General features: G+C 44.4%; 1 protein-coding gene and 1 pseudogene across 1 annotated transcript in view; both read left to right on the top strand.

The window, feature by feature from the left end:
* The window catches only part of MCF2L2 (MCF.2 cell line derived transforming sequence-like 2), a 269,318-nt gene that overhangs the window by 50,683 nt on the left and 194,902 nt on the right, over positions 1 to 23,733 (top strand). The window contains exon 3 of the mRNA XM_075556101.1: positions 8,545 to 8,659. Within this exon, the coding sequence (XP_075412216.1) occupies positions 8,545 to 8,659 (115 nt within the window). The remainder of the gene's footprint in view (positions 1 to 8,544; positions 8,660 to 23,733) is intronic.
* LOC142454231 (eukaryotic translation initiation factor 4E pseudogene) lies at positions 17,525 to 18,155 on the top strand (annotated as a pseudogene).

The following is a 23,733-nucleotide window of genomic DNA, read 5'->3' as shown; positions in this document are numbered from 1 at the left end:
TGTCAATTGAACTGGAGATAAACCCCAGACTCTTTAAGTTATGGTTGTACACACTGGAAACTGCGTAAAGTGAGGTTAGATATCCTGAGTGTGTATCACATCACAGAGCTGTAAAGTAGCAAGTCACTCTCCTCAGATTTTATATTTGTTCTGAAGCAAAAAGAAAAAGCCAGCATATTTCTGTCACAGAAAGAATATACCAAACTCAAGACAACAGAACCGTAAGGCTTTCTCTCCAGTTCTAATTACAGCAACCCTTTAGGGCCTGTGGATCTGTCCCTGTGGGTTTCTCATGTTGTAAATCTTCCTGGAATCAGGAAGCCTCATCTTTCTCCTGCAGAATGGTTGGTGGTTTTGACCTGCCGACCTTGGAACTAGCAACCCAGTTAATAACCCACTATACCACCACTCCTACTACAGACCATGATTAGGAGAATATATAATGGGTATAATTTTATTCCACAAGATAGGATGTTAGGGGAGGGAGGGGAAAAAAAAGAGGACCTGATCCAAAGGGCTTAAGTGGAGAGCAAATGCTTTGAGAATGATTGGGGCAGGGAATGTATGGATGTGATTTATACAATTGATGTATGTATATGTTTGGATTGTGATAAGAGTTGTATGAGTCCCTAATAAAATGTAAAAAAAAAAAAGAGAAGAGGATAAAAAAAGAAAATGATTAGGGCAAAGAATGTACAGATGTGCTTTATACAATTGATATATGTGTATGTATGGACTGTGATAAGAGCTGTATGAGCCCCTAATAAATTGTTTTAAAAAAAAGATGGGATGTTAGAAAAGTCATAATTATTTTCTTTAAAACATCGGTTTCCATATTTATTTGGATTGCTGCCCCTGTCTCAGAAAAAATAATGTCTCATTGCCCTACTGGCTATTCAAAAATGTTTGTACTACAACCCATAATCAAGGATAACTAGTCAGAACCTACCTTTGTAGCCCCCCTGGTCTGTACCAGCACCCACTTTGGGGAACATTTATATTTAACCTGCTCCAGATGCCTCATCTCACTGAGCAAGACAAAATGTAACCTGAGTTCTTACCTGACTTAAAATACTGGCTCGGTGTATTTTACATAGTTCAGAAACAGAGGGAAAGCACACGGGAGAAGCACACTGCTCCTAAAAGCCTCAGCTCAGTGATGACATACCTCTCATCTCCATGGACTTGAACGTGTCTTAGTCTTGTGGCTACACATAACAGCAAGGAGAGTTGGTGTGTTAGTCTGGGTCAACTAGTGAAACATATCCACAGAAACTCATATGTATAAGAGAGAGTTTTATATAAAGGATAAGTGTGCATTAAGAAAGCATCCCAGTACTGTCCAATCCCATAAGTCCAACATTAACCCATATGTCCAACACCAATCTACAAAGTCCTCCTCCACCTCAGAAAACAGATGCCATGATGCCGACTGCAGGAGGAAGCTGAGTCAGTGAATGTGTAAGCATCTCAGCGCTGGCAGGGGTATCCACATGGCTGCTCCAGTACCCAGGGCTGCATCGGGGTAGGTCCATGTGGCTTCTCCTCAGGGATGTCTTACAGGAAGTGAGCCTTGCCAGCTGAAGCAGGGAACTGGCTAAGGCAGCTGCATCCTGATCTGACCATCAGAAAGCAAGAGACCCTTGAAACAGAAAGGCGAAGACCTCTGAGACATTTATCTCTCCACCCTTTCTTGACTCTCACACGTGTTTATCAGCCAGATTGGCACGGTAAACTGTCACTATCTCAGTTGGGAAATGTAGTTTAGTTGTCTGCTTGGGACCAAGAGAACATTTCCTTAGTGAACTTAAAAGTATGGCAAGCACTTAAAAAAATAGATAAGATCCTAACTGTAATGTAAAAGAGAAATAAGTATAACTTATAATAAAATAGCATGCATGTTAATAGCATGTGCTATTAGTTATTTAAATATGTAGTCAAGAAGGAATTAGTCAGGTGAAGTGGCAAATGCAACCTTATCCAGGAGTTTGGTCAGATGGTCTCATTACAGCAATTTCCTGAAATAGTAAACACAGTTCAGTAAAGGTCTGAGCAAAATAAAGTCATATCTTCCTTTGATTTATATGCTGGTTGCATTCTTAGAAAATTCAGTATATATTAAGATTGTGTTTTAAAAATCGTTGTAACGATATGGAAAACAGAATTAGCCTGCAGGCGCCATCCTTATATCATGATTTTCCGCTAACACTGTGTGTCTGGTAAGACAGTCAGACGCATCACAGGACATGGAGAGCTTCTGTCATGTGGGGCTGGCTGGTGCTGATGCACATCATTCAGCATCCCTGGGGATTTCCAGTGTCTCTTAGTGGGTGGTGGCTGCTGTGCCCTGCTGGTGCCGTGTCCCTGGAGAACTTCTGGTACAGAGCCACCTTGCTGATGTGGAGCAAGGGCAGAGGAGAGAGTCATCAGTGCAGTGGAGACTGGCACAGTGACCAAGCTGGCCTCCGGGCAGGTAATGCACCCAGGGCCCAGTGCTGTGTACTGACTGGAACCCAGATTTGAATGACTTCGAAGGACCGACTCTTTCTACTCCTTCATTCTACCTTATTTAAATTTTACTGGACTCCAGAGCAACCGTCCATGGCTTAAAGAGAGTGATTTAGACGAACTAAGGTCTTTGACTTTCCTTGAAGTTCTAAGGTGTAACCTTTCTAAGCTTATAAAGTCTGCAGTCATAACTATACCTCGTTACATAGTTTAATGAAATTTCACATATGTCTATTCCCTTGTATAATCATATGGTAAAAGGTCCTGTGAAAAGACAGGAAAGAAAGAAAGAAAGAAAGGACCAATTTGGATGTCAGAAGACTTTAAACCTTGCTAAAAACAAATGGAAGAAATGATGGAGTAAAAGGGCTGAACAGAAAATCTTAAAAAGCCACTCAAGAAGGTAAGTAAAGCTTTATAACACAATGGCAAGAACCTGCCGTCAGAAACCGCCGAAGTGAGAGTAGGCCCAGCGGTTCCTCTGGACACACATCCCTCAAGCCGAAGAAAGGAAGAAGAAAAAACCAAGTCAAGCTCCAAGTACCCCTATTGAAGGATTCTATGCCCCAAATAGTGAATGATTCCTACAATCAAAAGAAGATGTACCAGAAACAGCTGACCAATGTCCAGCCATTTCAAGAGGCAGCATGCGATCAAGGACTGGTGCGATTGAAGGAAGAAGTTCGAGTTGCTTTGAAGGCATCAGCCAAAAATAAGGCTTGAAGCAATGGATGGAACCCTCGTTGAAAGCACCACACACTGATGCTGCACTGGAAGCACTTACTCACCGACGCCGAGAAATGTGGGAGAGAGCCACCTGGCCGCTGAAAGGACGGTATCCATGTGTGTGCCCGTCAGGAAGGTTGGTGGCCCAATAGAATGTGTAAGCTAGCAAACAAGCTCATTAATGTCACATGCAAGTAAACTTTTGCTGAAGATAATCAAAAATGGTTGCAACAGCACACCTGTGGAGAACTGTCAGAAACTCAAGCTGGATTCGAAAAAGGAAGCAGAATAAGGGGTGTCATTGCTTATTTCAGATAAATCTTGGTTGAAAACAAAGATACCGGAAGAAGGCTTCCTGTGTTTTGTTGACAATGCAAAGACCTGGACTGTGGATCATGACAAAGTCTAGATAGTATTGCGAAGAATGGGAATCCCAGAACGCTTCATGGTGCTCATTCAGAACCCGTACATAGAACGAGAGGCAGTTGTTCAGACAGGACAAGGGCACACTGCATGGCTTACAGTCAACAAAGGTGTATGCCAGGGTCGTATCCGTTCACTGTAAGTATTCAGTTGGTATGCTGAGCAAATAATCCAAGAAGCTGGACTATATGAAGGAGAACGTGCACCGGGAATGGAGGAAGGCTCATTAACAACGTGCAACATGCAGATGAGACGATCTTGCTTGCAAAAATGGAAGACAATTGAAAGCACTTGCTGCTGAAGATCAAAGTTACATGGATCATGGCTCAAGGTAAAGAAAACCAAACTGGACCAGGAGGTTGTTTGATGATAAAGGGGAGAAAAGGCTGTCAAAGATTTCCTTTTACTTGGATCCACGAGCAGTGCTCATGGAAGTAGCAATGAAGACAACAAACAACATTTTGCACTGGGACAAATCGGCTGCACGAGACCTCTTTAAGATGTTATAGAGCAAAGATGTCACTTTGGGGACAAGGTTCACCTGACCCAAGCCATGGTATTTTCTATCTCTTTATATCCATGTGGTGCAGAGGGGGCTATGGGCTGCTTCCGGAAAGACTTACAGCCTTGGAAACCCACAAGGGCGGTTCCACTCTGTCACACAGGGCTGGCAGGAGTCAGAATTGACTCCGGGAAGTGAGTTTTGGTTTTCAAAGGCGTGTGAAAGCTGGAGCATGGGTAAGGCAGACCTAAACCGCATTGGTGCATTTGAATCACAGCCTTGGCTGAGACCACTGAAAGTACCAGGGACCGTCAGAAGAATGAACACAGTGTCTTGGAAGAAGTGCATTCAGGCTGCTCCTTGGAAGAGAGGCTGGCAAGACTTCATCTCACGCACTTGGGACATGTGATAATGGAGAGTAATCAAAAAAGAGGAAGGCCCTCCAAGAGGTGGAAGGACACAGTGAGTTCAACAAGGGGCTCAGACGTAACGATCATGGGGGCGGAGCAGGCCTAGGCAGTGTTTCGTTGAGTCGCACACAGGGTTTCTGAGTTGGAATCTATTTCACGGCACAGGACAGCAACAAACCTTGTGACCACCTCCTGGATCTAGGTACATATGCCCCTAGGATCCCAGAAACCTTCCCGTACTCCTTAAAGGCACTGAATCTAAAGTTAAAACGGGTGGTTTGCCGAAGAGTTCCTTCTGCGTTGTAATTATCCTTCAGAAGTTTTGGGATGAGCCCTGGAAGATCGTGGTAACACTACTAATGGACGTTTCTTGAGCACTTACTCTTTGTTACGTCCTTTACACGTAGGAGGAGGCTGCAAAACGTTTGTGGGGAAAACAGAGCTAAAAGATCGCGGAGTTTATCTGGGAACGCGTTGAAGCCCTCTCGTGTTGCCTGCAGTCCTCCCACCATCATCCCATGCAGTTGTAATAGCATTACGCCCTGTCTGTTGTTTGTCGTCACTTCTTCCCATGGGATTTTCCAGTGCCCAGAGTTCTCTGTTTGTCGGAAGCCTTCCTGCCGGTCAGAACTCGGGCCCTTTGAAAGTTACTATACTCCAAGTATTAGTGTTTTCTACCCTTTTAATTAAGACAGCGTCCTTACAACTAAAAGGTAAAAATCACCTGAGGGGGAGTGATTGTTTTTATTTGAATTATAAGCTGTGTCATTGCACATCATTTGACTTTGTTTACCTTTCCTTCTGCCTTCTGCCTCTTGCACGACCACACTTTCCCACAAGGTGGCGGGAGCACGCTCTGTTGTGGGTTGGCAGGGCAGTGGGCCAGCGTTGTTTCCTGGGTGCTTCTGTCTTCACAGTTGTGTCCATAGCTAACCTCAGGGCTTTTCTGGTGATCGGGATGGGTATCAACCAAAATACAAGAAGACTTCACCATTTACATGCGAATAGCTTTATAATGAATGGTAAAAGGTAAAATTACTAAATGGTGTAATCCCATCAAATGAATGTAAGGCTATTTTCATTCCTTGAAATACTAATCCTTTGGCAAATGTTACAATTTAAGACCGCATTATAATTACCTCTAAATGTAGCCTAACTAGAGAAAAGAATTTTCATAATTCACTTTTCTTTTAAATAATAGTTGTCAGTGTGCCAACAGGTAGAATATTAGGTGAAATCGGAAAATTTCCTGCTCTGAATTGTTTTCAGTCACCATAATGAAGGTGACTCAATCCCCTTCTCAAAGGTAGACAAACATCTAGTTTGCAGGTATCATTTGAAATTTAGACAGAGCCCTGGTGGCAGCACTGGGGAAGGATTGGGCTGCGAGCCGGAAGGTCAGCAAGATCAAACCCACAAAAGATCAGGCTGTCTGCTTCCGTAAAAAGTTATAGCTTCTGACATGTTACAGAGGGCGCTGTGAGTCGGAATTGACTCAATGGCAGCAAGTTTGTCTTTTTTAAGTTAAATGAATCACAAATTCACTGCCATCAAGTCAATTGACATATAATCAATGCACTATACTATTCAATTATCTAAATACATTAAAAGGAGTTGTACAATCCACCAAAATCAAGTGCAGGATATTTTATTCATTTTGTATCCATTATTATTACCTTTCCTCTTCCCCCCTCACTCAACTCACTCACTGACTTACTCACTCACTCACTCACTCACTCACTGTCATCAAGTCGATTCCCATGCGGAACAACTCTGTAGGTCAGTCAGACCGGTGCCTGTGAGTTTCCGTAAGAAACTATGAATCTAGTGACTGTCTGTATAGATTTATCTGTCCTGAACTTCATATAAAGAAAAGCATACACGAAAACCTTATCAGAAACAATAAAGTAAACCAGAGAGAAACTTCAGTCCGAAAGAAAGCAAGAAAATGATTTAAAAAAAACTAGAACAAAATGAATCAAAAGGAAAAACAACTGATGTTAATTTTAACTGAACTACCTGCAGTAAGGAAGAAAGATGGGGCTTTCTACTCCTATGAACAGTGGCAGTCTCAGAAGCCCATGGTGGGTGATGGTGTCACTGCGAGTTGGCATCCGCATGACTGAGTGAGAGCGACATCTGCAGAAATCCACGTTCCACTACATGTCTGAGGACAAGACTGAGTCCATCCAGGTCAATGGTCTGAGGTTGGTCAGTGGAGGCTTAATTGATGTGGGGGCTCTGCAAACGGTTTTGGGGTTCTCACTGTCATCCATAGACTTCTGCAAACCGGGTGCTCAGATTTTTTTTTTAATGTTTGTGTTACTCTGAGTACTTTAGAGAAACAAATCCACAGAAACTCATGTATAAACCTCGGAAGCAAACTACCAGGTAGCAGATCACACCAACTTCATTTCCTGTTCTCTGATGGTTTTCATGCTGTACTTTACCCCAAACCCACTGCCATCCAGTCGATGATGCCAACTCTTGGTGACCCTATCGGACAGGGTAGAACTGCCCTTGTGGGTTTCTGACACTGTTAACTCTTTACAAGAGTAGAAAGCCTCGTCTTTCTCCCAGGGAGCGGTGGGTGGTTTCGAACTGCCACCAGGGCTCCCTCTTCTTTGCTCCAGCTACCACCAAAACCCCAGCTTTGCACAGATATGATGCCATCAGAAAAGGCAGTGTGATTTCCAATTGAACGTGTAGCAGTGTGGTATACGGCAGATGTCAGGTATCACCTTGTTTTCATAAAAAATGTAGGGTGTCCCAGGAAGCTTCTGGAGTGTTCTCTGGGCACCTGGCACACAGTTTGGAAACTGGGGGGGAGGGGGGCAGAGCAGTGCTTTCCAGAGGGGTTGCTAATATCCCAGGGGTGGGGTGGGGATTCTGTAATGATTCGAGGCTGTAGAACAAAAGTTTTTCAAGCGGCAGTGAGTAATTTTTTAAGGGGCTTGTAGGCTAAATAAAATGGGAAGACTATGGGCTAGAGCTTAGTCACTGGCTACCCTAGCTGCAAGGAGACTGGCAAGTGTAGTCTCTTATTTGGGTGGCCTCTGAGCCGATGCGTTAGATATTAATGTTCTTATTTTCACAGGGACCTCTTGTACCCTCACATATGAATCAGTTCTTGAAGGGCAACTGATTGCTGCCTCGTTGTAATAATAATAATTATAATAATGTTCCTTTGTTGAGCACTTGATGTGCAATAAGCATTTGCTAAGGTGTCTTTCGTGTTTCCCTACAGTACCTTTTGAGGTAAGTACAAGTGTCATTCTAATTATCTATCTACATGTTCGTCTCTTTTTCTTTATTAACACTCCTGCTTGGATAAGCATCTTGCCCCCTAAACCATGCAACAGTTAACTGGCAAAGCAGAAGCCACCAGTCGGATTTTAGCTACGGCCTTCTTAAGCATCCTGCCGTATGGCCTTTACTGGTTACTGACTCCAGACACCCAGAGCAATAGTATGTATTGATGCTGGGAGTATTTACTTTTCAGCTAGGCTAAAAGAATTTATAGTCAGCATGACGTTTTTAATAAGGGAACTCGGTGGCATAGTGGTTATACATTAGGCTGCTAATGGCAAGGTCAGCAGTTAGAAGCCACCAGCCGCTCCTCTGGAGAAAGATGAGGCTTTCTACTCTTGTAAAGGGTTATAGGCTCAGGAGCCCATGGGGGAGGATCGCCGTGAGTCAGAACCAACTCGATGGCAGTAAGTTGAGTAGAGTATTACTTAAATATTTTCAAGGAAGTTAAGAATTAAGTAATTATAGCGCCATGAAACTAAGCAAGCGTGAGGGAGAGCAGAGCCTTGTTCAAGGCAGCTCCCGCATTCTAGTCAGAGGTGATGTAGATAAAAAGGGGGGCATCAGTGGTACATATCCCGACCGGATGTTAGTCAAAGCCCCATAGCAATAGGGACACGACGTGACAGCACTTGCTGGTGTCTTGACAACCTGTTTCCGTTTCAGGTGGCCAAGGGAGAGACGGCGCCCCCATCATCACTTTTCCAGAGTTTGCGGGGTTCAAGCACATTGCAGATGCGGACTTCCTGAATGTCATGACCTATCTGACTAGTATCCCCAGGTGAGCTCCAGCCCAGGTTTTCTCGGGCTTTCTCTCGCACGCATTCCCCACGTGGCTGAGCTTCAGGTTGAGGCCAGTCTTTCCCGAGCGGATCTCACACTGGGCTGTAACACGGAGAGCGTCTCTCTTCCATAAGCCATGCACATGGAACGTGAGGCGACACTGGGACGCCATGATAAACGGTGTCCGTTTTGCTGCTACTGAGTTGGCACGTGACCACCCCGAGAACAATGGAATGCAATGAAATGCTGCCTGATCCTGTGTTGTCCCCAGGATCCACGCAGACTGAACGGTTCTGATCCCTAGGGAAGATTTTTCAGAAACACAACAGCTCCTCAAAAGTTTGTGGGAAAGTTCCTTGATCATTTGATTCCATTTTCCACAGACTTTTAAAAGGCCACCAGGCCCTTCTTCCGAGTCCATCTTAGTAGCGTGGAAGCTCTGCTGAAACATAGTCCGTATCATAGCAACCTACACAAATCTCCATTGACAGCAAGGTGGTGGCTGTACACACATGAAGTGTACTACGCAGAGATTGAGCTTGGGTCTCCTGAGTGGGATGAGAGAATTCTGCCCCTGAAGCACAAGACTGCCTTGTTAGGAGCCAATATTTACTTCCAACTGCCAGTGACCCTGCAGACCACAGGGGACAACGCTGCTTGGTCCTGTAGAATGTGTCCCACTGCTACCCATTCGGTTTTCAGTGGCCACTTTTTAGAAGTGGTCCTTCTTCCGAGTCTGTCTTCGTCCGAAACTTCCACTGAAACCCATTCCTCCATGGGTCATCCTGCTGATAGTTGATGCCCTGTATCTGTAGCTCCTAGCTTCAGAGCAGCCTGCAAACCACAGCAGTATGACATACTTCAGATACGGGGTGGGGTGGTGCACGCAGAAGATCTTTAATAAAAGGTATTGAGGGAATGACAAATGGATTGATCAGCTGGGATTGTCTTTGTCCCTTCAGGTTCCTTTCTCTACAGTAAAGTTACCCAGGGATCTTGGGTCATGCGGTGTGAGACACATGGCTGTTCCTCAAGGCAATAAGGGTTTATTTAATGTAGCTCCTTAAAATATGAAAATTAGAGACAAGCTTATACCTCTTATTGTCTGACGGGAAACTAAGGCACAGAGCAAGAAAACTACAGGCCAGATGTTGAAACTGCTGGTGGCTGAAATGTTTTGTAGAATCTCTCCCTCCGGGAGATTAGGTCTTAGCTACACCTGCCTCCTGTGTCATTAAGTGTCCAGGTGTGTCAGTCTGAGTCAACCAAGGACACAAACCCACAGAAACTCATATGGATAAGAGAGAGTTTTATATAAAGGGTAAGTGCACATTAAGAAAGCATCCCAACCCAGTGCTGCCCAAGCCCACAAGACCAACATTAACCCATATGTCCAACACCAATCCACAAAGTCCTCCTCCATCTCACAAAACATACGCAATGATGCCGACTGCAGGAGGAAAGCCGAATCAGTGAGTGTGTAAACATGTCAGCGCTGACAGGGGTCTCTTCATGGGTGCTCCAGCGCCTAGGGCTTCATCGGGGTAGATCCATGGCTTCTCCTTGGAGATGTCTTGCAGGAAGTGAGCCTTGCCAGCTGAAGCAGGAAACTGGCTAAGGCAGCTGCACCCTGGTCCGACCATCAGAAGTCAAGAGATCCGAGAACTCAAAAGGCGAGGCTCACCGAGCCATTTATCCCTCCGCCCTTCAATTACTCCCACATATGTTTACCAGCCAGGTCGGCACAATAAACCTTAACTATCTCACGAGGTCTCGTGGGATGGAGCGTAAATAGCATTTGCCTTGGTCACAACTGTTTCTGGGTTCCCCTAAGGCAGGTGAAATGAACTGCTAACTGAAAAGCTGGTGATTCGAACTCCTAACCCAGCGGCTTTGGGGCAGCAGGACCCGCTGACCCACTCCTGCAAAGATTCCAAAACTCAATCCAAACTCACTGCCACCGGGTAGATGCCAACGCATGCACAGCGACTCTTTAGAACTGTCCCTGTGAGTTTCCTAGGCTGTAACGCATCACGGGCGTAGAAAGCCTCGGCGTGGTTCCAAGGCGCAGCTGGTTTGAAACTGCCGACACTGGATTGCAGCCCGACCTGTCCCTGCTGCGCTGCCTGGGCTCCTGGAGGCTCCATTGGAGCCCAGAAAGGCCCAGAGTGCAGTTCTCCTTCGTTCTTGGGGGCCTCATGAGTTGATCATTGCCGTGACTGCACCAAGCAGCAAGTGCCAACCACACAGCCAGCTCTGGGAGGTGGGTCCCAGTCCTGATCCTCATCCCTCTACAGAAACAGGCTGGTTCCGGAAGAGCCCCACCCCCCCCAGGCTCTGTGTTATTTATCCAATCACTTCTTCCTAAGGCTGATGTGTGGTTAAGAACGTACACAACAGCCAGGTGTGTGCTCGGCTGCTTGCTTCCCATCTGCCTCATCTGAATGAGAGGGAAACACCAGCCTTGTGATGGCAAAGGGTCACTGGTGTCAGATCTGAGGCACCTGAGGAAGCCGTGGTTTGTTTTAACCTTCTTCAGAGAAAACTATGTATTTGTGTTTTCACTCACTTCTTCAAAGTCCGGTCCTTAAATTATGCTTCCCCGATTCAGCTCCCCGGTGTGGCATACGTGATACAGACGTGTGAGCATCTGAGGCCTCGCTCGCTGTATGAGAGAGAGATGTGTTGTTCATGGTGTTCTCGCTTCCTGAACGGAGTTGGAGTGGTGCAAACGGTTAATGTCCTTGGCTGCTAACTGAAAGGTTGGCGGTTCAAGTGCACTCGAGGAACTTTAGAAAGAAGGTCTAGTGATCCACTTTTGAAAAACCAGCTGTGGGCATTCCTGCAGAGCTCACTTTTACTCTGACCGTGTGTGTGTGTGTGTGTGTGTGTGTGTGTGTGTGTGTGTGTGTGTGTGTGATGAGTCAGAATTGACTGGTTAATTCTTTCCACACCTGTCAGCCCTCGACTCTGACCTCATGGCTTGGAGGCCGGTTCTGTTCTAACAGACTGCCCTCTCTTACTTCCATGGAAACTGTACTTCCTCCTTTCATAACACTGAGGATTATGAAAATTATTTATGCCAAACCCATGAAACAGTTACCATGCAAAGAATCGGGGCCAATGCTTTATGATGCTGGACTCCCCAGCCCTAGCATATGAGGTTCTTGAGCAGTAATGTTGGTGGAATGCTCAGTTACATAATTCATTCTAAACAAAAGTTATTTGTTGTACAGTGGGAAGGGACACATGACTGGAGAGAGGGGAACCCTTGACCTCCCTGGGTTCTAGGGAGTTGAACTTGATCTTCCTCTTTGTTGCAACTGCAGTTCAGATGAGTAAATCCTCCTTATGGTGGGACCAGTAAGGGAGAGGGGGAGCAGGGGGATAGGCAATGGATAGAAGTGCCCCCCTGTCCATCGTTTTAAGCTCATTGGCACATTTAACTCAATGCCCCAGAATGCAGTCACATCCTACATTTATTCGTGATTCCCATCTTGTATTTGTACCCTTTTCTGGACACTCTGGGTAATCTACACTGAGTGCTGTCTGACGTCAGTATCGAAAATTCAAGGGTTACAACTATTTATAGATGTGGAAGAAAACACGGGAGCTACCGTTCTGCCCTAATTTCTTTTTTTATTTCCTTGCAAGTGAGGGAGTAATTTTCTTTCCTAGAATGCTGTTGTCCTTGAGAAGGAGTAGCAGTGTGGGCTTTGCTCAGCTCCTCTTCCTGGCTCTGGCTTGTACAGACTGTCTTCCCGCCTCTTGTTCCTTTTAACATAAAGCAGTGACAAAGGGCAAAGCTTGAAAGGTGAGCTTGATCTGAACCTTGATTTGCAGTTCCCCTTCCAGGTTCCAAAGAATAAAACACCCTTGTTTGCCTTCTGACGACAATTTATCACAATTAGCATCTTCCTGAAGATTACAGCGGTGACCAGGTGCCAGAGTCCTTCTCAGTGGGTAGCAGTTGCTAGAGGTCTCGTGACACTGAACAAGAAAGCACTGACCCAATGGAAGATGAAAGTAACAGGATACTAAGGGCAAAAAAAGGGATCTCTCTGTGCCTGAAATGAATAAGAATTGGTTTGGCTGAGAATGTATGTGTACATAAAGGCTTCCCAGGACAATCTATTTTCCATTCGATCCGTGCTGTGTGTACAGGGTATTGTTAGGTGGTGTTGGTAACTATTGAATTGGCTCTGACTCATAGCAACTTATGTACAAAAGAAAGAAAAACATTGCCTACTCCGGTGCCAGCTGCACATTATTCACATGTTTAAGCCCATTGTTGTAGCAACCGTATTAGTCCAACTCATAGTGGGTCTCCTTGGTTTTTGATGACCGTCCATTTTACCAAATACGATGCCTTTTCTCAAGAGTTCAGTGCTACAAAGGTCTAAAAAGGCCATAGGGAACGTATTGAGTCTTTGCAAATTCATCACATGACTGTTGTGAATGATTATTTTAGTGTGTGTGTGTGTGTGTGTGTGTGTGTGTGTGGTGTTAGTCCAGTAGACGAGAGAAACAAATCCAAGGACACTCTTTTGTAAGAGAGAGCTTTATATTAAAGAGTAATTATATATTAAGAAAACATCTCAGCCCTGTCCAAATCAAGTTCATAAGACTGATATTATACCATAAGTCCAATACTAGTACATAAGTTCCTCTTCAGTCTCATGTAGCCACTCGCAATGATGCTGAAAGCAGGAAAATCACAGGCTGGTGGGTGAAAAGTCTTGTGGATCCAATGGCAGTGGAAGCATCTCCAGGGATCTGGCTGCCATCAGCGTGGCTCCATGTGGCTTGTCAACAGGAATGTGAACCAGAGAGAGGATGCTCTCAGAATCCTTCTGAGAAGACCATGTCCGCAAGGAGGCATCATTAGGCTGTGACCCGATTGACAGGCTAGCCTCCACCCCTTCACTCTTAATATCCTCTAGTTGACACAGACTATGAAACTACCACAGTGTGTGTGTGTGTGTGTGTGTGTGTAAAATGTGTATGCAGAGGGCTATTGGAGCTCAGAAGGGAGACAGGTCACTTTAGATAGGAAGAACTGGGACGTTTCAGGAAGGAAGTGACCCTGAAGGAGAAATATAATTTGCACAGGTAGATATGAATCAGGATATTGTGGAGAGAGAAAAGGGTGCTGTTTACGAGCTTTGAACACAGCCCAAACCTGGATTGGAATCCATATTCCATTACTTGCTCACTGTGTGTTTGGTGTCAAATGACTTGGATTCCATCTCTGTCTCATGAGGGTTTGGTGTTTTAAACAGAGCCTGCTTGGGGGAGCGATGGTTCATTTAGGTTGCCTAGGATGGAGGGAGACTCCTTTTCAGACATTGTGAGAAATGAGAGAGCTAGAAAGATGGCTGATAACAGATTGTGCAAGACCTTTACCAACAAGCTAAGGAATTTAGGCACAGAAAGCAGGAAGAGGCCATTTGAGTTGTTCAGAGAGTGGCAACTAGATTAATTTGGTACTGGTCGTAGGTGGGATGGATCAGAGAGAGTGGGAGAAAGTGAGAGATGCTGGTCGGGTCATGAAGTAAAGTGGTAGTGAGCTAAGTTGATGGCAGGAGGGCTGGCTAGATGAGTAAGAAAGGCAGTGGTGATTGTGGAGTCGGGTTGGGGAGGGAGATGGAGAGACGAATGATGATGCTCAATTTTATGAATTTCATTCACAATAGATTCTTGTCGCTTTTACCTGGCTGGGTGTGTGGAATTCAGATCCCACTACATTTTTATTTGGGGTGGCTCATTTTGTTTTATTTTGCCACTTTTCTTGGCCCTCTGTTATCAAAAGCGTAGTGGGACAGTGGTTCTCAATCGTGGTTGTACATTTGAGTTGACTAGAGAGTTTTGTAAAATCCCAGTACCCAGACCATGATGAATACCAATTAGCTCAGAACTTCTCTGGGTGGAGGTGGAGTGAAGCCCAGGATTTTAAGCCCCTGTGCCTATTCTAGTGCAGGTAATATTGGCAATCACCATGCCAGGAGCCTCATCTCATCATTTTCAATCGTGTCATGTGAAGCTTGGACATTGAATAAGAAAAACGGAAGAAGAATCGATGCCTTTGAGTTGTGGTGTTGGCCAAGAATATTGAAAATACAATGGACTGCCAGAAGAACAAGTGAATCTTTCTTGGAAGAGGTACCTTCAGAATGCTCCTTAGAAACGAAGATGGAGACATTTGGTCCCACAAACTTTGGACATGTGATCAGGAGAGAGCAGTCTCTGGAAAAAGACATCATGATAGGTAAAGTTGAAGAATGTCAAAGAGCTGGATTGACACTGTAACTGCAACAATGGGCGTAAACATAGCAACCATAGTGAGGTGGCTCAGAGAGGACCCGGTCATGTTTCCTTCGGTTGTGTCTAGGGTCGCTTAGGGTCAACGCTGACTGGAGGGCACCCAAAACAACAGCAGTAACCGCCCCTATTTGGGGCAACGCAGAGACTGCTCTGCATAGATGTAGAGCCTCAGAAACCCTGGGGAGCAGTCGTCATCCGTCCTAGCGGGGCACCAGGAATGGAATTCACTCGACAGCCATGAGGTGGGGTTTTGACCAGCAGCGTGTGAGCGTTCCAATTTCTCCGCATCCTGAACATGGGCATTTATTCCTCTCGTCCTAATGTTCAGCATCCCTGTTTCATTCTCAGCTCTGGGTTCCTTATTAGAAAGGGGGTGGGAAGTCTTTGCATTAGATAGCACAAGATGCTTACTTCTTCTTAGAAAGCAACACAAAAACCAATCGTTATCGCCGAGGCCGTTCCAACTTGCGATGGCCTCATGAGCTTCAGAGTACAGCCTCTCGGTAGGGTTTTCTTGAGTGTAATCTTAGGGAGGCAGCTTACCCCGTTTTCTGCGTCCTGTGACAACAGGGGGAGTGTGAGACACCGATCTTTCAGGAACTACCCAAGATCCAACCATTTGTAGCGCCTTTTCAGCAATTCATTTTCTATTTTAAAGGTCTTTCGAGACTTATTTAAGTTAGAAGATGTGGTAGTTCTATAATTTCATGTCAACTTGAAGTGTAGGGGTGGAGTCTGGCCCTGTCAATCAGGTCACAGCCTGATAGTGCCGCCAGGTTGGCATGACCTCCTCATAAGAAGGGTTCTGGGAACCTCCCTCTCTCTCTCTGCCTTCACTTTCCTGTGAATGCCACTTGGAGACCTGCTAGAGCCCTGGAGTCCCATCTACCGCCATTGGATCCACAAGACTTTGCACTCACCAGCCGGTGATGTTCCTGCATTCTACATCATCGCACGTGGCTTTGTGAGTCTGAAGAAGGATTTTTAAAAAATCATTTTATTAGGGGCTCATACAACTCTTATCACAATCCATACATACATCAATTATGTAAAGCACATTTGTACATTCATTGCCCTCATCATTTTCAAAACATTTGTTCTCCACTTAAGCCCCTGGCATCAGCTCCTCATTTTTCCCCTCCCTCACCACTCCCCCGTCCTTCATGAACCCTTGATAATTTGTGAATTATTATTTTGTCATATCTTGCACTGTCTAACATCTCCCTTCACCCACTTCTCCACTGTCCATCCCCCAGGGAGGAGGTTGTATGTAGCTACTTGTAACCGGATCCCCCTCTCCACCCCACCCTCCCTCTGTGCCCCTTGCAGTTGGCAGCTCCACCAGAACCCACCACGTCACCGGGACAGGGAAAAATGTTAATAGGATAGGCTCCTGAGTTTTCCTGTGAGTACTGAGAATCTGAAAGGTCCTTACTGGTAGCAGGGCCTAGGGTATATGTAATGGGTTTATTGCTGTGTTCGTTTACTTAGCTGATTGATTTACAGGTGCTATATCCTGCGTTCATGTCAACTGTCTGGTTCAGATAGGAACCTGTTCTCCCTTTTCTGATATGTTAGGGTATTATAGGCTGTTTTACAAACCCAAAACACAACCTCTCACTTAAACCAGTGGGTATTAAATGCTAGAGAGAGCTGGGATTTGGTGGTTATTTTGTTGCTGTGTCAAATAAAAGGACCACATCTCATTATGAGTAGCCTCCTCTCTTACTATTTATTATGTGGTGTTGGTTGCTTTGCTTATGGGTATATGAGGAATTGTGAGGAAATTGGATAAGGTATTGGGTGGAGTATTTACTATAAAATTCGTGAATGTTGTCTTTTTAGAATTGAGCTTTGAAAGGGCAGCTATCAGCTCTCATCAGGGCTCCACCTATCATGTGGTCATTAAAGTTTGCAGATGCAGCAGTTCACTGAGAGCGGGAGCTGCCTGAAATTCCAGCTGGATTCAGAAGAGGGCATGGAATGAGGGCCACCTGGCTGATATCAGATGGATCTTAGCTGAATGTAGAGGATGGTCATAATTTCTTTGAGAAGAATTGAGTTGGAGGCTAAAGATATCCAACTCTTCCAAGATGTTCTCTGCTCCATCTCCTACTCTCCCTTGGTTCTATTCCCTCATGTCCTGGGTTCTGTGATCCAGGGAAACGTTCTATAGAAACTCACAGCACTGTTGAGAAAATGTCTCACATGGCGGTGGGTGTTGTGCAGTCCCTGATCCAGAAGTCAGGCAGAGACAAGCCAGATGCAGGGTCCAGAGCCAGCAACCAAAAAGGTCCAAAAGCCACAGCAGGTCTTTTTGGTTCTACCAAAGCTCAGTCAGGTGAGAGGATGTGTGTTAAAATTATATTGTGGTATCGGTGTATATACCCCATCCAAAGAAAACTAGGGATGGTGTCTAAAGTGCACTTTCTACTAAGGTAGAGTCTTAAAGATGCCTCTAAGGAAACAAAAGGACTGACTCAGTTCACATTTTTTGCTAAGAAAACTCACACCCCAGTCTTCACCAGAGTGATCTAACATGATCACTGTGGAACTAGAAGCCACTTCTACTCCCAAGCCTCTATCCACAGAAGAAGATAAAACAGAATCTCAGCAGGAGTTTGCTGTCCCAGAACACGATGTTAATCACCCACTACAGAGCAGATCAACACTCGAGTTTCTTTAAAAAGAAAATGGTGAAGGCAAAACTTAGCACACAAACCTTCGGCTCATCTCTAAGTCTGATACTGTGGAAAATTTGGGGGCTCTGTACAACCGTATCCAGTAATTTAATGACTGGCTGTGACTACTGACTTTTTAAGGATGGGATTGAGCCCATGTAGGAAGATGAGAAAAATAAATGAGGAGGACAGTGGCTAATTACATTGAACCCACAGCAGAGACTAAGTTACCTTGCTCGTGTTTTGGCTTGAGACACTGATGTTCCTTATTGGAGAATCGTTTGATGACTACACTGATGGTAGCTGCAGTTAATGATAAAGTTGAAGGTGATAAGATACCCAAATGGACTACTGAATGTGAAGCCAGAGATGCTGTTATACATATAGGGAGGGTCAGGGCTTCCTGCAAAGATGGTGATTGGTTAGCAGTTCCTTGTAGACACAGCCACTAAGAGCAGCTCCACCACTGAAAACAGGGTTGCTGTGTAAGGAGACACCTGCTGAGTAGGCTCACAGGCGATTGCACCAAGCAACTGAGGTTTGGGAACTGACCCAAAACCTCTTCAGAAGCAGAGTGGACAGCATTTCAATTTGATTTCCATCGAAATATTACAAAGATATAAGAGATGGCTCATTTACCTTTGTCTTTTACTTGTGTTCATTTTTTTTAATTGGCTAGAACATCCACTTTATCAATCAAAGTATTAGAGGACACATCCTCCCCAGAATCCATAAATGTATTCATGGGCTACTCTGTAATGGTCTGTAGAGCAATGGTTCTCAACCTATGGGTCGTGACCCCTTTGGGGGTCAACCAACCCTTTCACAGGGGTTGCCTGATTCATAACAGTAGCAAAATTAAAGTTATGAAGTAGCAACAAAAATAATTTTATGGTTGGGAGGTCACCACAACATGAGAAACTAGATCAAAAGGTCACTGCATTAGGAAGGTTGAGAACCACTGGTATAGAAGAATTGACATTACAAACCTTTACCCATTCACAACATCCCAAACAGAAATTGCACTTCTATACCTTACAGGAAAAACATGTCTGGACCGTTGGATGCAGAAGCATATTTTGTAGGTTTGAAAGAGTATGATGTGTACCGTTTTCTAGCAAATTTCTATTTTACAGTATTTTTTCTGTACTCTTGCTGATGGTTGCTAGAATTTAAGTAATTAATTTATAACTAATATTAGTGATTCTGATTCCAGTTTTTCTTTTCCTCATGTAACTTTGGTGAAAGATCCCGCAATGTTACACAAAGACAGAATAAGTATTAATTTTGTGCATTCTTTGGTAAATTTTGGGGGGGAAGGTATTTTGTAACTGCCAGGCTTGGCTCCAAATTTATGCATTTCATTCAAATCAGTGATCTCTGCTTGTGTGATTTTCTAAACACGATTGTGGCTTTTTAAAACTGTAACATCGTAATCACATTCCTAACGACCATTAGTCGGCCTGTTCTTGTATCTTTTTGCTGCATTTTAATACGTTGCATTACATTCTGTCATTTGCTGTGGTTAAAATAGCTCCAGCAGAAACGCAGTCCCATTCATACTAAGGACAGGGCACAAACCTGAAACTAACTGTGCACGATGAATTGTCTTTTAGACAACTAAATATGCCCTCTTATTTCTCCATCTCTGTAGAAGGAATTTGTACATCTTGTTGCAAGGCAGTCTCTGCTGTGTCTATTCAGATAGCGCCTTCCACGTGAGCAGCTGAAGTTTAGAACACGAGTTTGGTTAGCATGTATATTACATTTTAAGATAAGTTCAATAGGAGCATTATATGTATGGAATTAAATAGCTGTAGCTACTTTTGATTTTACAAACTAAGATACGAACATTCTGTCTTACACGAATAGTGTCATGTTCTGAATTTGTTAGACTAAGGATGGTTACTTGTGGGATCACATTTGATTGGCCAGAACGCTGGCTGTAAAGATATACACGTGTCAGGGGTAGCGGAGGAACAGAGAACCGGGTGTTGGGGCACAGTGTGCACAGGTTTGTTAGTTTTCTATCTAACAGAGTGGGATTAATGGGTATGCAGGCTTATATTTATAATGGTAAATTGGCGTGGTGTTATGAAAACTTGAATGCTTGATCTATTCTTCACAGACTATTTGAAAGCAAACTTGAAAAAATGATTGTCTATACAACATAATTGTAGAGGTCAGCCCCTGTGAAATGAAAAATGGCTAGCGTATACACAATCTGAACTTGAGGTGGTATTACTTGATTTCAAATGGTGATTTTGAATGGATCCATTTAAAACTGAGAAATTTAACAAAATGCTGCACAAAATAAAATATTTTTAAAACCTCCAAACGTACTGCCATTGAGCTGATTCCTACTCTAAGAAACCCTATAGTACAGAGTAGAACTGCCCCTGTGAGTTTCTGAGACAATCATTCTCTTGGGGAGTGGAAAGTCTCATCTTTTTCCCATGCAGCAGCTGGGGGTTTGAACCATTGACCTCATGGTGAGCAGACCAGTGTCACCAGGGTTCCTATTCTCTACTAAGGTAGAGTCTAAAGATGCCCCAAGGACAAGGGTGGGACTTGATTCACACCCTCTACTAAGATCTTAATCCCACCCTAATCCTATCCATTAGTATAGTAGACAATGCCTTCCAAAATGGGATTGTAGCTGCAGGCATATAGAGTCTAGAATTACCTCATGTAAGGAATGATGACTAGAAGGGCCATAAATTAATATCAATACTCATATGAATCAATTATTCTCACAGAACATACCAGAAAGATGTTCACTTGTGCTTTATTGAGTGCACAAAGGTAGTTGATCATAGCAAACTATGGAACACATTGTAAAGATTGGGAGTTCCATAACACTGAATTGTGCTCATGCAAAGTGTGTTGATAGACCAGTCGTTGGAGCAGAGCAAAGAGACACTGCACGGTTTAAAGTCAGGAAAGGTGTGCAGCAGGGTTTCAGCCTCTTACCATACTTGTTCAGCCTGTATGTTGAGCAAATAATCCAGGAAACTGAACTATATGAAGACAGGATGAAGAACACAGCGTTGGGATTGGAGGAAGGCTCATTAACAACCTCTACCACATGCAGATGACATAACCTTGCTTGCTGAAATCGAAGAAGAATTGAAGTACCTACTGATGAAAAGCAAAGACTTTAGTATGAGCTGCAAGCAGTGGACAGAAAACACCAATTCTTACAGCTGGGCCAAGAGAACATCATAATAGAGAAAAGATGGAGTTTGTCAAGGATTTCATTTTACTTGGAATCACAAACCTGGAGCAGCAGTCAAGAAATCAAAGGTCTTCTTGCATGCAGAAAATCTACAAATGTTCTGACTCCTGGATCAGGGCGCGTTCTACCCTATCTTGCAGCTTTCTGTACTGATGTGCTTCCATATGGAGGAACCTCAAACACACTATGATAAGTGAGATAAGCCAGCATAAAGGGCATGTGGTCTGTGATTCCGTTTGTATAAAATGCCCAGAACGGGTAAACCTATAGAGGCAGAGGGCGGGTTGGTGGTGGAGGGGGTGGGAGGCAGAGAAGTTGCTTCGTGGGTGTGCGGTTTACATTTGAGGAAATGAAAATGGCTTGAAAATAGACAGAGGTTGCACAACACCGCGAAGCCACTGAGCTCTTCACCTTAAAATAGCTCATACTACGTTACGCGACGTTTCCCTCAATTAAAAAAAATTACAGCCTTAGTTCAAATATTGCTTTTCAGAAACCTAACAAACCAAATTCCGTGCCTTTGAGTCAATTCTGACTCATAGTGAACCGACAGGACAAGGGAGAAGTTTCCCTACGGGTTTCCAAGACTGTGACTTTTTACGGGAGTAGAAAGCCTCATCTTTCTCTCACGGAGTGACTGGTGGTTTCGAACAGCTGACCTTGTGGTTAGCAGCCCAGCTCTTGAGCACTGTGCCACCAGGGTTAATGATTTAAAAAGTTTGCTACCTCTGTGGCTCAGAATACTTTAGTAATGCCCTTTAAAAACTTTTAAGTAGCTATGTTTATTATTACTCCCTCTCCCAGAAATCTGCCGAGAGGCAGAACTGGGGTATTGAATTGAGTGGGATGTGTGTAGGTGGCTTGGGGGAGAGTCCTTCTCTTGATGCAGGCCTGCGACTTGTCAAGGAGTGACTGGTTCCACCATGGGGCCATGTTTACAGCTTTGTCTCCAGTAATGGTTTGTTTGGATCCCACTGCGTCATGTCTCTCCTAGGAAAGGAGCTTAGTAACTTAAACTCATGGGAATCCTGGTGGCCTACTGGTTACACATTGGGCTGCGCCCACAAGGTCAGCAGTTCGAAACCACCAGCCACGTTGTGAAAGGAAGACAGTAACTTAAACTTGTCCCATGGAAATCCTTCCACTCCCGCACCTTCTAACATAATATTGAGACTGCTCACATTACTAAGGGGTTCGAGGGGGCGCGGTCTGCAGTGAGAAAACTTATAGATAAGGAAGAGGACTGCGTGGGAGTGGAGGGGATAAGATAGAGCTGATATCAAGGAGTTTAAGAAAAAAGAAAATGTCTGAAACTGATTGTGGTAGCATTTGTACTACACTGAAGTGATGGAACTATGGGATGGCACGATATCTGTCAGCACTCCCAATGAAAGGATTAAAAAATAACAATGAAATAAAAACCAAACAAAAAAAGCAAATACGTATTTTAAATAATGAAAAAAAGAAAAGAAATAGGATAGATGCAGACATAGCACCTATGACAGAATTATCGTGAAGGATATTTGAAAGGTTATTTAAAATATACTTATGTTTTAGGCCGAGCTCTCCAGAACCCAAGGTTAGCAGGTCATGTAGGAGGTTGCCCCTGCTTGTCTGTCAGTGTGCCATGTGGTGGTGGCTTGAGTGTTACTATGATGCGGGAGCTAGGTCACTGATACTTCAAATACTAACCGAGTCACCCAAAGTGGCCAGGTGTCCGCAGAGCTTCCAGACTAGAACAGGCTATGAAGAAAGAATAGACTGCCCACTTCTGAGGAATGAGCCACTGAAAATCTTAAGAATAACATCAAAACATTTTCACATACCGAAAACAATGAGCAGCAGCAGAACATTGTCAGAGATGGTGCCAGATGACGAGCCCCTGGTCAGAAAGCTCTCCAAAGAAGACGAGTCGACCATAATGATGCGGAGTAAAGCCTTGAGGACCTTCGTTTGCTGATGGGGCGTGACTCACCAGGAGAGGAAACTACACACGTGAACTTCTCTGGAGGGAATGAACAGCATTGGCTATATCTGTGCAAAGACACAATGGATGAGCTCTGTATCAGGAGTTAAAACCAGACCAGGGGCCAGCTGGGTTGCTCGTATGTAAGTTCAGGTTGATGCTGAAGTAATTAAAACAAGTCCACACAAGCCAAAATATGACCTGGGTTCGAAAGCATCTCAGGAACAGATTTGATGCACTGCGCACTAGTGACAGAGAGGACATCAGGGAGGACATCAGGAACACCGTACACGAAGAAAGCAAAAGCTCACTAGAAAGACAGGAAAGAAAGAAAACATCAAAGTGGATGTCAGAAGATTCTGAACCTTGCTCCTAATCAGAGTGGCTAAGGAAATGGAAGAAATAATTATGTCAGAGTGTAAAGCACATGTGTACATTCATTCCCCTCATTGTTCTCAAAACATCTGCTCTCCACCTAAGGCCCTGGCATAAACTCTTCATTTTCCCCCCTCCCGCCCCTCCCCCCTCCTTCATGAACCTTTGATAATTTATAAACTATTATTTTTTAATATCTTACACTGTCCGATGTCTCCTTTCACCCACTTTTCTGTTGTCTGTCCCTCAGGGAGGACGTTATATGTAGATCTTTATAATCGGTTCCCCCTCTCTACCCCACCCTCCCCCAATCCTTGCTGTATCCCCACTCTCACCACTGGTCCTGAAGGGATCATCCGTCCTGGATGCCCTGTGTTTGCAGTTCCTGTCTGTACTGGTGTACATCCCCTGCTCTAGCCAGATATGTAAGGTAGGATCGGGATCATGATAGTGGGTGGGCAGGAAGCATTTAAGAACTAGAGGAAAGT

The sequence above is a fragment of the Tenrec ecaudatus genome, chromosome 8 (genome assembly GCF_050624435.1).
Source record: "Tenrec ecaudatus isolate mTenEca1 chromosome 8, mTenEca1.hap1, whole genome shotgun sequence".
NCBI classification, from domain to species: domain Eukaryota; kingdom Metazoa; phylum Chordata; class Mammalia; order Afrosoricida; family Tenrecidae; genus Tenrec; species Tenrec ecaudatus.
The sequence above is the reverse complement of the archived record's forward strand: the minus strand, read 5'-3'. Positions and strand labels throughout refer to the sequence as shown.